Genomic DNA, 12,398 nt, shown 5'->3' with positions numbered 1-12,398 from the left:
TGGAACACGGTTTTCGCAGCCTCGTCCCCACACCAGCCCACCCTCCAAACCTGTCTCAAACAAGAGAACAAACCAGCGTAGACCGTCAAAGCCAAAGGGTTTATTATAGGTACATACAGTGTGCGCCTGCCACACCGCCCCGCACCCCTGGCCCTGGCGGCGTCTCCGGGCAGCCCCTGGGGCCGCCTGGAACCCTGATCCCTCCACTCCCAGGGAGGTGCTCCAGCCAGAAGCATGCAGGGGGGAGGGCTCCCCCGCCCCCTCCCCTCGGGAAGTGGCATTTACAGCTGGATGGGGGAGGAGAGAGGAAGACAATTTTGAACTTTGACTCCCCTCCTATTAAAAGCCTTCGCGGATGCGGGGCGGGGGAAGGAGGGGGGAAATCTACATTTTTGCAAAAATAAACTAAGTCAGGAATTAACCGCATGGCTCTGAGACGGCAGAGCGCAGGGGCTAAGGGCCCCCTCGCTCCCTCTTCCCAGACAGATCAAGGCAGCATCGGAAGTGAGGTAAAGGCAGGGAGGGAGTGTCCCCCTCCCCACCCCCTAGCACCCTGGATGGCCCAGGGGACCTCACCAGCGCCCCCGTGTCCATCCTTAGGGCGGAGAGGAGGCCAACGAATACCACCACCTCCCAGGTCCCTCGCCACTCCAGCTTCTTGGGGCAGGATCTGACGATGATGCATGGGCAGGGGGCTTGGCTCAGCTGGCTCCCTGCCCGTTCCCACCAAGCTCAGTTATTGCATAAAAAGAATGGAGCCCCAGCACCTGGGGTGGGGTTGGCGAGCGGGAAGGGACCGAGATATGGCTATAGGGACAGCAATCCCCCACCACCACTTCTTGGAGTGCAGGAGAATTCCAGTCCAGGGCCCACCGTGACACGTCCGCAGTCATTCCTGCCCTTGCGGATGAGAAGGTGTCTTTGTGTCCACAGTGCGGAGAGGAGGGGCAAGGAGACTTGTCAGACTCCAAGGGGGGAGGGTACCTGGAGTCACTTCCGGCGCCCGCTGGCCCTACGCTCCCCGCCCTCACGCTTGGGGTGGCCCTCATCTGTGGATGAGGTGGTAGGTAGCGTCTGGCCCCAGCGGGCGATCTCGGCATGTTCTGCTACTGAGCTAGCCACAGCCTCCAGCCAGCCGTTCATCTCCTCCTGGCGGAAGAAGCAGGACAGGTCCGTGTTTGGAGGAGGATCTCAACCACACTGCCCTCCCCTAGCTTCAGCTTCTTCTGCTATCCGGTAATACTGACAGTGAGGCTAATGGGGGGGGGGCTCCTCTCTTGGCACTTCTGTGGATTTATTCACTTAAACAGAAGCAGTAGCATCATCTATAAAACGCCCTCTCGCCACACAAAGATGAGCAGCCCAGATGAAGGGAAGCACTGAGCGGAAGCTTGCAGAGCCCTGACATTTACCAGGCCCTGTGCTAATTGGCCTCCAGGTACCAACTACTTCACGTTTTACAAAAGCTCTGAGATACATTATTTGGGAGCCAGAAAGAGAGTCAGCGGGTAAGGGTACCCTGGAGCCCGACGCAGTGTCTGATCACCAGGACCCACACAGTGGAAGGAGCGCACTGACTCAGGGAGTCTGTCCTCCACCTCCACCCCCGAGGCGCGGAACATGTGCACCCACACACACTCATGAACACACACACACAATGGTGGGGCACCCTTTATCCCAGCACTCGGGAGGCAGAGGTAGGAGGATCCCTGTGAGTTTGAGGCCAGCCTGGTCTATAGAGAGAGAGTTCCAGGACTACACAGAGAAACCCTGTCTCAAAAAAAGAAAAAAGGAAACTAAGGAGCTGGAGAAATGACTCCGTGGTTGGTGAAAAACGCCGGCTGTGCTTCCATCAGGCCAGGATTCCATTCCCAGCACCCACAGGGAGGCTGACAAACATCCATGACTCTTGTTTCAGGGGACACATCATCCTCTTCTAGTGGTGGGAGCACCAAACAGTCACACAGTACACATGTGTACATGCAGGCAAGCATATAGATAAAATAAAAAATAAATCTTTTTAGAAATCTAAAAGGTTCCTTTAAAAAGCCTCACTTCTGTGTGATGTTTGAGCATGTATGTGGGGGGCTGTGCACATGTATGTGGGGGGTTGTGCACATGTGTGATGTTTGAGCATGTATGTGGGGGGCTGTGCACATGTGTGATGTTTGAGCATGTATGTTGGGGGCTGTGCACATGTGTGATGTTTGAGCATGTATGTTGGGGGCTGTGCACATGTGTGATGTTTGAGCATGTATGTGGGGGGGCTGTGCACATGTGTGGAAACCAGAAGAGGATCCACGTGTACTGTCTTGTCACCCCAGCCTAATTCTCTACAAACAGGGTCTCCCAGTGAACCCGGAGCTGGGTACACCAGCAAGGGCCTGTGAATCTGTCTTTCTTTGTCCCCTGCAGTTATGGGGTTGTCCATGGGCAGCCGAGTGTGTGTGTGTGTGTCTGTGTGTGTTTAATGTGACTACTGGTGTCCAAATCATGTCCTGAGGTGTGGACAGCAACCTTCTTGCCCTCTGAGCCACTGAACCATCTCTCTAGCTCCTATCAGGGGACATTCATGACACATCAACTCTCTTTTGTTAAAAACCATGATGCTTCCCACTCCCACCCCAGTGCACTCAGGATAGAAATCCTCCCTGAGTGCCCCCAATACCAAGAGATCCAGCCCCTGGGACCCTTTCTGGGGCCATTTACCCCACCTCAACTGTCCTCCTGCAGCTGGCTGTCATAAGCCTTTGCAATTCTGTCTTTTGGGTTATCTCAATGGGAATCACACATCTTCCCTTTTTTTAAAGACAGGGTACCCCAGGCTGGCCTCAAACTCACTCTGTAGCCCAGGATTGATCCTCCTGCTTCTACCTCCCATATGCTGACATTACAGAAGATAACCACATTCAACTTTGATCACTCCCTTTTTGTGGGGGAGACGGGGTCCAAGATAGGGTTTCTCTGTGTATCCCTGGCTGTCCTGGAACTTGCTTTGTAGACCAGGCTGGTCTTGAACTCACAAAGATCCACCCGCCTCTGCTTTCTGAGTGCTGGGACTACAGGTGCTCAACACCACCACCTGGGCTCTTTACTTTTAATTGTTGGTATGAATATATGCCATGTGTATATGGGTGCCCTTGGAGGCCAGAGGAGGGTGTTAGGTCCCCTGGAGCTGTAGTTAAAAGGAGTTGTGAGCTGTCCTACATGGGTTCTGAGAACAAAACGAGTCCTCTGGAAAAGCAGGGAGTGCTCTTAACCACTGGGCTGTCTCTCTAGAGCCTTGGTGACTCCCTTTTAAACTAACACCTACCATCTTTCTGACCTCCTGAGTGGCCATGACAAAGAAGACGGACTTAGCCATCAGGGCCACTGGATACCTTCCCTCCATCACCCCTCTCCCAGTAAGCTCCTCCAGGCTCTCAATGCTTTCCCGGTACAGTTCTGATAGATCTAGCCTGTGTGGTTCCTTCTATAGCCCCAACACTTTGGATCAGGAGCCAGCCAGGACGCTATACCAGTTAGAGATCAACCTATGGGATAAAGGGACCAGCTCTTACCTCATCTTTAGCCTGGAGCAAGAACTCACTGCCATCCTGGGTCCTACGGGAGACACAGGACTTCAGGAAACGTGAGGGACCCAACCCCTGTCCCCATCATCCACTGCCCTTCAAGGAAACCAAGAGCCCACTGGGGAAATAAAGCCCTTCTGCCCATGGGGGGACTCACTGCAGCTTGAAAACATGCTTCTTTTTCTTGTAGTCATTAGCCACCTCGCTGGTGGCTTTGTGCAGGCTGAGTAGCGGCTCCCCGCCATGCGTGCCCCCCGACGCTGGGCCTTTGGAGTCCTTGTAGAAGCCAAGCTCCCCCTTGCTGAGCACACAGTACAGGCTCACCCATGACCTGGGGGTAACGGATGGCAGAGGTGCACAATTCTGCTTGAGACCTCCACATCCTCGCCATCATAGGGTGGATGCTGCCTCTGGCTGCTCAGGCCAGGCTGTTCTTCTCCAAGGCAGTTCCTGTTCTGGGAGGGTGTCTAAAGCTCCTAGAACCAAGTGTTTGCCCCGGCTGGCCCCTACTGGGCTAACCTTTCCTTGTCTCATTTCATATGGACTTTCCTAAATGCAAGACCAGCCGTTAGCACAGGGATAGAGCCAGCAGTAGGTAGAGCCCGTGCCTAGAACCCACGAGCATGAAGCTGGGGGTGTGTCTCAGTGGTAGAACAGAAGGCCATGGTTTTGATCCCCAGTCCTGAAAAAGATTGAACTGATCCCTTTACAAGTGATTGCTTCATTCACTGGTCTCCTTTCTCCATGCATCACCTTCAAAAACCCCTGCTTCATTCATTAGTTCTCATTTCCCCAACCCCCGCCAGGTTTCTTCAAGGAAGATTTACTCCTCTATAGTTTGAAACAACAAGATCCAGTCTCCCCACCCAGCCAAAGTTCCAGTCTAAGAAGAACTCCCCGACAGGATGATAACATTCAACAGGTGTCCCTGTTCATTCCCCCCTTGGTCTAGTCACGTGGAAGAAAAACTAGCTACAGCCAGCACCCGCCAACTCTGCGCCTCCCCCGTTAACTTTATGTCTTGGGTCTAGATCTCACTATACCCTTTTTGGCTTAATCTGTCCCACGTTCTGCGTCTCAGTCGGACAAAAAACAAAATTGGACAACTGCAAGCTGGACTCACTCCAAAAGTAAACACACACACACACACACACACACACACACACACACACGGGTTAGGGTCTGGGAAGATGGCTCAGAGAATAAGGCACTTGCAGACAAGCCTGACAATTTGAGTTTGATCTCTAGGGCCCACATGGTGGAAGGAGAGAACCGATTCCCACTAGTTGTCCTCTGACCTTCACACACAACTTCCCTCCCAACACAAATAAATGTGATTTAGACAACTCAAGAAAAAGCCGCTCATCTGGAAAACGGAGATAACTTCCAACACTCCGCTAGGTCCTCAGTTGACGTCCTGTTCCTTTTCAGACCCTCATTGGAAAGTTCAAGAGTGGCGGTTGTGAGGTATGGGGGGAACCCACCCTGCCCACTGATTGGATGCTATCTTGAAGCTCCAGTTCCCACCCCACTGGAATCGTCTAGATGAGACACTACCTCCTGTTTGCCCCTTAGCTATAGCCAACACCTGGGGTGGTCGCTGATAACTGAATCCCAATGTATTCTCGTTAGGGGCTCTTCGGTCTGGCTCCCATCTCTCTCTATCCTCTTAGCTATTGGACACTCTGAGCTTCGGCCACGCCCCTCCCCTTCACCGGTTGGAGCCTTTGAACGTGAGTCCCGCCCCCCACTCCTCCCGCCCAGCTCCTCATTCACGAAACACCCTGAGCGGGATCCCAGGCACACAAAGCCCCGCCCACGCGCTCGCTCACCGGTTGGACGACTTGCGGTTAGCGTCGAGCTCGCGCTTGCGCAGCAGGAAGCCCTCGTGCTGTACTGTGTGAGTGGGCGGAGGCGGAGGAGCGGGGGCGGAGCCTCCCTGGGCAGGGGCGGAGCGCGAGCGCCGGCTTCCCCCGCCCTCACCACCCTCTCGAGGCCGTGGCCGCCGGCGCGGCTTGGGCCGGTCCCGTGCCCGCGGCCGATCGGGCCGAGGTGTCCGCTCGGGCGGCTCAAGCCCGTTGGGCAGGCGACCGGGGGGAAGCTCACGAGGCTGTGGCAGCGACGGCTGTGTGAATGAAGGGAGGGGGGAGAGGGGTACTGTCCATGATGACTAGGGGAGCATCGTGTCCCGGGGAGCCCGAGGGCCTCGGGTCCCCTCGTTCTGCAGGGCCGCCTGTCTTGGAGGGGAACATGACCCTCAGGACTGAGGGGGACCCCTTAGGTTTTGGAATTCTGGAAGCTGGGAGGTAGGGACAGAGCCTAAGGAGGTAGATGGCGCCTAGCATTTCTGTGTGTGGCTAGTGAGAAAGTTGGGGACCCCATAAGGCTGGAGAAATAGGGAGTCTAAAATAGATGGGGGAAGAGTTTAGAGTCTACTATGTGTGCGTTGGAGGGGAGGAGAAATATGGTTCCTGGGTCTGGAGGGAGAATATGGGGCCTCCGACCACTACAGCGTCCAGGAAGGCAGATGGGCCTGGGTAATGGTCGCCTCTGAGACCCTGGCCACTGCAAGGGTTTCTACCCCCCACCCATCCCCGGAACTCAACTTACCACCCCAGCAGGGAGCCCAGGGCCCGACTCTTTCTCCTGTAGCTGCTCCACAATGTCAGCAAGGGTGGCCTTCCTGGAGAACAAGGACAGACCCAAAGGAGATGATGGCCCTGCCTGGCTGGACAGAGCGCCTCCATAGCAGGACCTGCCCACAACCCAGCGGTCTGTGTGTGTGTGTGTGTGTGTACCTTGCACACCACGGGAGTTCCTGACACAGCGCCTCGAAGTACAACCAAAGCCCTCCAAGGTTTTTGTTGTTGTTTGTTTGACTTTAAAAAAATATTTTTAAATTCTCGTAGGTTTATTTATGTGGGAGTGTGTTACCTACGTGTGTGTGTGTGTGTGTGTGTGTGTGTGTGTGTCTGTGTCTGTGTACCTTGTGGGTGCCTGCTGCCCTCAGAGACCAGAAGTCATTGGATCACCTGGAACCAGAGTTCCAGATGGTTGTGAGCCCCCCAGTGTGGGTGCTGGGAACCAAACTTACGGCCTCTGGAGAACAGCAAGTGCTTCTAACCACCAAGCCATCTCTTCCCTCTTTGACTGGATTTTTTTTGAGTCAAGGTCTGACCTCTGGCCTCCCTGAGGATAACCTTGAACTCCTGCTCCTCCTGCTGCTATCTCCCAAGTGATGGGAGTCCAGGCAAGGGTCACCACACTCGAATTGCTTGTTTGTTTTAGAGACGGAACTCAAATGTAGCCCTGGTGCTCACTACTATGGCCAGGTGGCTAGTCAGGGATTCAGTCCTCCCTCAAACACACGGGTCACCACACCCTGCTCTCCTTTGAGAGGTTTGTTTCCCGAGACAGGGTTTCTCTGTGTAGCCCTGGCTGTCCTCACTCTGTAGACCCGGCTGGCCCTGAACTCACAGAGATCCTCCTGCCTCTGTCTCCTGAGTGCTGGGATTAAAGGCGTGCGCCACCAGCACCCGGTGCCCTTTGAGTTTTAAGCACAACAGAAGGCAAGCTGGTGTCTTCGAGCTGTGAAGGCTACCATTGTCTTCTCTACACACCCCCTGAGCTTCCAAGTGCCCCGGACGTTCCCTCCCAACCCTAAATGTTCGGCTCTGCACTGTCTGGTGATAAATCTGCTTCCTTCCCTGATCCTGGGCCTCCTGCCTCGACATTACAGGCTCGCCACCACCGTGCTCACCTGAGCAATTCTGGGCCCACAAACCCTGCCCTCGGGCCCTCGAGGACCCTCCCCTGACACCGTGGTCACAAGGTCCTCACCCTTTGAGCAGCTCTCCTCTGGTTGGAGTCTCCTGCTCGCTAGACTCCTGTCGCTCCAACCTCCGCTCCCGCCGCTCCCGTCGCCTCTCCATCTGCTCATAGCGACCCAGAGTAAGGCTGTGTGGTCCCTCATGATCCGCGGACTCCTGGCGCTCGGGCCGCCGCCTCCGCGCAGCCTCCTCTGGTTGCTCGGTGGACTCCTGGCGTTCTGACCGGCGTCTCCGTGGCAGCTCCTCCGCACGATCCGCTGACTCCTGGCGCTCCGGCCGGGGCCGGACCTGCTCCGTCACCGCCGGGGCTCCAGGGGTGTCGGTCATATCCAACGCTGCGGCTGCTGGGGCCGCGGGTTCTACCCTCCCCGAGGCCTCGGGTAGCCGGTCAATGCGCGGCTGGAGACGCTCGGGCTTGAGCTCCTGACGCACATACCCAACTCGGGTCCGCACCTCCGCTGACAGCGTGTCCGAGGCCCGGCGAGCCAAGGGCTCCAGGCCCCTCTCATAGCCCCCTGGACGCAGCAAGGGCGCCGCCTTGGCCGCCAGCTCGGTGGGGTCCCCAAAGAACTTGCGCCCCAGCAAGGGGGGTGGGTGGCTGCTTGCTCTGCTCTGCCTTGAGTTTCTCGATCTGGGGGAGTGGGGTAGAAGGGTCAGGTCAGGCTGGGGAATGGGGCGGGCGAGGGAACCATCCGCGAAGGTGCTGGGCGGTCTCCCTCACTGCTTAACTCCCTGGAGAAGCAGGGTTTTCAGTCACTGCCTAGTTTTGGACAAGACCAAATTCCTTTTCTTTCCACAGACACCCACTGATCTTGTCGGAGTGTAAGGGTCTCGCTCCCCCCCTCCCCTCCCCTCCCTTTGCCCCTGCTTCTTTGGTCTGTGGTCTTTGTTTTTCCGAGTGTGTGGTGGGGACAGGGTTTCATGTAAACCAGGCTGGCTCCAAACTCGAGATTACTGATGATGACCTTGAGCTAAGGTCTCATCCTCCTGCCTCCACCTCCCAAAGCTGGAAACACAGGTGTGTGCCACTACACCTGACAGCTAAACAGTCACTTTCTCGGGGTGTTTACTGACCCCCACCTACCCACCCACCCCACACCGTAACAGTCTCCCTCAAGACCTCAAGGGTTCTCTCTCTCTCTCTCTCCTCTCTCTCTCTCTCTCCCTCCCTCCCTCCCTCTCTCCCTCTCTCCCTCCGTCCCTCCTTCCCTCTCTCTCTCTGCATGTCTCTGCCTCATATTGGACTCCTCAAGACCAGACCAAGGGCTTCTGGGTTTCCACAGCCGCCTCAAATTATTTTCCTCATCAAAAAAAATCTGTCAGGTACAGGTCGGTCCCTGTGCCTTCACTTAGGGCTCAGGGAGGATCTATGTCCTGCTCTGCCCAGCGCAGGGCCCGGCGCCCAGAGCGGGGACCGGGGACGGTGGGTGGGGACGGTGGGTGGGGACGGTGGGTGGGATCTGGGATCTGACCGTGGTCAAACGCCGCAGAGAGCTGAACCGCTCCTCCCAGGCTGCGGCCGCTTTGCGGAAGGCCTCGTGTCTCCGGATGAGCTGCTCCACCTCATCTACACTGCTGCCCAGCTCCCGGCTCTGCAGGAGCGGCTCCTGGGCTGTCAGCCAGGCATCAGCCACCACGGCCTCCTGAGCAAACTGGTGCACCTCCAGCACTGCGGGCAGGCACAGCAGGTGAGGCACCAGGGGAGCCTCAGACTTCTCCCCGGGGCGGGAGCTATGGTTTTCAGGCTCCCCCCCATGCCCACGGGCTACCCCCAGTCCAGCCTTGAGAGCAATGGGGACTAGGGCTATTTAAATATACATACACACACACATATAGTGTTTATTGTATGTGTATTGGGGTGTGCTCATGTGGAGGCCCGAGCTCAAAGGTAAGACAGCCCCCCTCGTTCACCTTCCCAGGTTCTGGAGACCAAGCATGCTACTGTCACTCATCCTCTGGCCTTGGCCAGACATGCTGAGGTACCGCCCGTGTCTCGGCCCTTACTCACTCTGCTGCAGCCATTCCCAATGGTGGTCCCACTTCTCAGACACCTCCTCCTTCCGGGTTCCCAGCTTGTCCAGCTGTGCCTGGATCTGGGAGTGTGTGCGTTAGGGGAGAGGCATCCCGGGTGTGGGGAGCAGAGAGGGAACCCCCCCCCCGTGTTTCTCCCTCACCTCATCAGCCATGGCACTCTTGTTGAGTAACAGGGAACGCCCCAACTCCTGGCAGGCCGTCAGCTCAGGCACTCGAGCCTCCAGTTCCGTCTTCAGGCCCTGGTGATAGTTCATTAGCACCTCCACGGATGACACATCCCTGCCGAGGGGAGGGGACAAGGAGCTAACACTGCTGTTCTTCTATTCTATTCTTTTCTTTCTTTTTTCTTTTTTTTCAGGACAGGGTTTCTCTGTGGCTTTGGAGGCTGTCCTGGAACTAGCTCTTGTAGACTAGGCTGGTCTCGAACTCACAGAGATCCGCCTGCCTCTGCCTCCAGAGTGCTGGGATTAAAGGCGTGCGCCACCACCCATCAACACTGCGTTTCTACATAATCCCAGGACAGCAACCTTCTCTGGCCAAGGGTCCCAGGGTCTTCATGAATTCAATGATTCAAAGGTGCCAGATTTTTGCCTTAGTGCACCCACCTACAATTTCAAGCCCAACTTTTCCTTCCTTTTCCCTCCTTCAACAAGGTCTCGTGTGCACGTGCTGGCCTGGAGCTGGCTATGTAGCCGGAGATGACTTTGAACCGCTCATATTCCTGCCTTCACCTCCCGTGCTGACATCACGGGTGCGCTCCAACACTGAGCTCTACTTTGAACTTGGGAAAAAATTACTTTTTAGAAATTTAATTTTTTTCATTGGTGTTTTGCCATGGGTGTTATTGGAGTTACAGACAGTTGTGAGCCACCCTGTGGGTGCTGGAAATTGAACTCAGGACCTTTGGAAGAGCAGCCAGTGCTCTTAACCTCTGAGCCATCCCTCCAGCCCCAGTATTTTGCTTTTTTTTTTTTTTTTTTTGAGGTGGAGTCCAACTGGCCTCAAACTCAGTGTGTGGTTAAGGATGTCCTTGATCCCCCGCCTCTTCCTTCTCGGTGGTGGGATTGCAAGCAAATGCCCTTGGAACTGGCCTGTTCCATGCAGAGGATGCAGCCCAGGGCCTCATGCTCGCCAGACAAGCACTCTATCAACTGAGCCACATGCCGCAGCGCTAGCGCCTGCTTTTTATTTTGAGACAGGGTCTTGCGAAGTTAGCCAGGCTAGCCCTGAACTCGTCTCCCCGCCTCAGATCCCTGAGTATCTGGGTTGACAGGCCTGTGCCGCCAGGCTTAGCTCAGCTTTGGTTTCCGCTGGACACTGACCCCAAACTACTGGCTGCATCTGCAAACGGTCTCAGAGCTTTCCCTTGCTCCTGGCCAGGCCTTGGCCCAGCCCACGTGACATGTCCACAGGGAGGCCGTGTGAACACCCGAATAGGATCGAGGGCAGAAAGCATCCCATGGTGAGCCGAAAAGGGATCCTCGCATCTGAAGCAGCGAGAACAGCGCCTGGTACACAGGTACACAGAGGCACCGCCAGGCTGCTCGTGTCTCCTGTGAGAAGGGGTTGTTGGGGGTCTGGGCAGCTACCGAAGACCGCCAGAAGCGGGCAAAAGGCCCAAGATGAGGTAAGGAAGGGGCACCTGGGTTTGTCAGCTGCCCCGATCTGGCCCGCGATGCCGTCCATCCAGGAAAGCAGGTCTCGGGCCTGGCTGTGGAATCGCAGGGCGTCGGCCGTGGAGCTGACGTGCAGACGAGCATCCTCACAGGCCGCCAGCAGCTCCTTCCAGCCCTGCAACACCTCCTGCTCGCGGCTGGCGATGGCCTCGGCGTGCTCTCCCGCGTACACCGTCCGCAGCTGGGCCGCGCCCTCCTGCAGCTGCCGAACCTGAGGGGCGTGACAGGTCGAGCACCCGCCCTACGCTGGCACAGGCGCCGCCCTCCTCCTCATCTTACTTGACCCAGCCTTCCTTCCTCCATCACCTGTGGCCCGTGTCCCTCCCTCTCTCCCAGCCCCAGTGGTCCAGGCTCCTCCCTTCCTTCTTCCCCCACCCCTGTAGCTCAGGCTCCTCCCTTTACTCTCCCCCCCCATGACCCAGGTTCTTCCCTCTTCCGCTCCTAGGTGACCCAGGCCCCTGCTCATCCCTCTTCCCCACACAGTGGCTAAGGCTCCGCCCTCTTTCTTCCCTAAGGCTCTCGGGCCGCCTTCTGACACCTCAGACTCAAACCACGGGTCCCTTAGGCCCTGCTGCCTGTTCTGGCTTTTTATCTTTACTACCGGGCTTCTCTCATTTTGCTGCCTCAACTTTTTATCTGATAACTCTATTTCTGCCTCATCCGTTGTCCTCTTTCTGCCCTAGAGTCTATTTGGTATAATTCTCATTTTTTTTCTCCCTGTTCCAGTTACATCAGACCTTCTAGTCACCTACTAGTCTGTTTCCAAATACCTATTCTTCAATTTTTGTTTTGAGTCAAGGTCTCACCGTGTAACCAAGGCTAGCCTCAAATTCGGGATTTTCATTACATAAAAAGGTTTTTTTTTTTTTTTGGTTTTTCAAGACAGGGTTTCTCTGTATTGTCTTGGAGAATTGGAGGCTGTCCTGGAACTCGCTCTGTAGACCAGGCTGGCCTCGAACTCACAGAGATCCGCCTGCCTCTGCCTCCCGAGTGCTGGGATTAAAAGCGTGGGCCACCAACGCCGGCTTCTTTTCTTTTCTTTCTTTCTTTTCTTGTTTCTTTTTTTTTTTTTTGAAACATAGTTACACTCTGTAGCCCAGACTGGCCTTGAACCCTTAACAATCCTCCTGTCTCAGCCTCCCAAGTGCTAACGTTTCTCAGGCAAGAGATACCACATCCAGTTTAGTTCATTCGCTCTCTGAGAGGCAGGAGGCTCACTGCAAATTCAAGACCAGTCTGGTCTACATAACAAGTCTCAAGACAACCAGGGCTGTTTGTCTTAAAAA

General features: G+C 55.8%; 1 protein-coding gene across 1 annotated transcript in view; it reads right to left on the bottom strand.

Annotated features, from left to right (window-relative positions):
* Nucleotides 1-80: 80 nt before the first annotated feature.
* Nucleotides 81-12,398, bottom strand: part of Sptbn4 (spectrin beta, non-erythrocytic 4) — an 84,497-nt gene continuing 72,179 nt past the window's right edge. Inside the window, 11 exon segments of the mRNA XM_040734700.1 lie at nt 81-1,149; nt 3,561-3,603; nt 3,730-3,903; nt 5,405-5,697; nt 6,183-6,255; nt 7,413-7,990; nt 7,992-8,033; nt 8,875-9,071; nt 9,411-9,495; nt 9,577-9,715; nt 11,079-11,323. Coding sequence (XP_040590634.1) covers nt 991-1,149; nt 3,561-3,603; nt 3,730-3,903; nt 5,405-5,697; nt 6,183-6,255; nt 7,413-7,990; nt 7,992-8,033; nt 8,875-9,071; nt 9,411-9,495; nt 9,577-9,715; nt 11,079-11,323 — 2,028 coding nt within the window. The 3' untranslated portion in view covers nt 81-990.

The sequence above is a fragment of the Mesocricetus auratus genome, unplaced genomic scaffold (genome assembly GCF_017639785.1).
Source record: "Mesocricetus auratus isolate SY011 unplaced genomic scaffold, BCM_Maur_2.0 Super-Scaffold_100038, whole genome shotgun sequence".
Classification (NCBI taxonomy): domain Eukaryota; kingdom Metazoa; phylum Chordata; class Mammalia; order Rodentia; family Cricetidae; genus Mesocricetus; species Mesocricetus auratus.
This window is presented reverse-complemented; position numbering and strand designations above follow the sequence as displayed.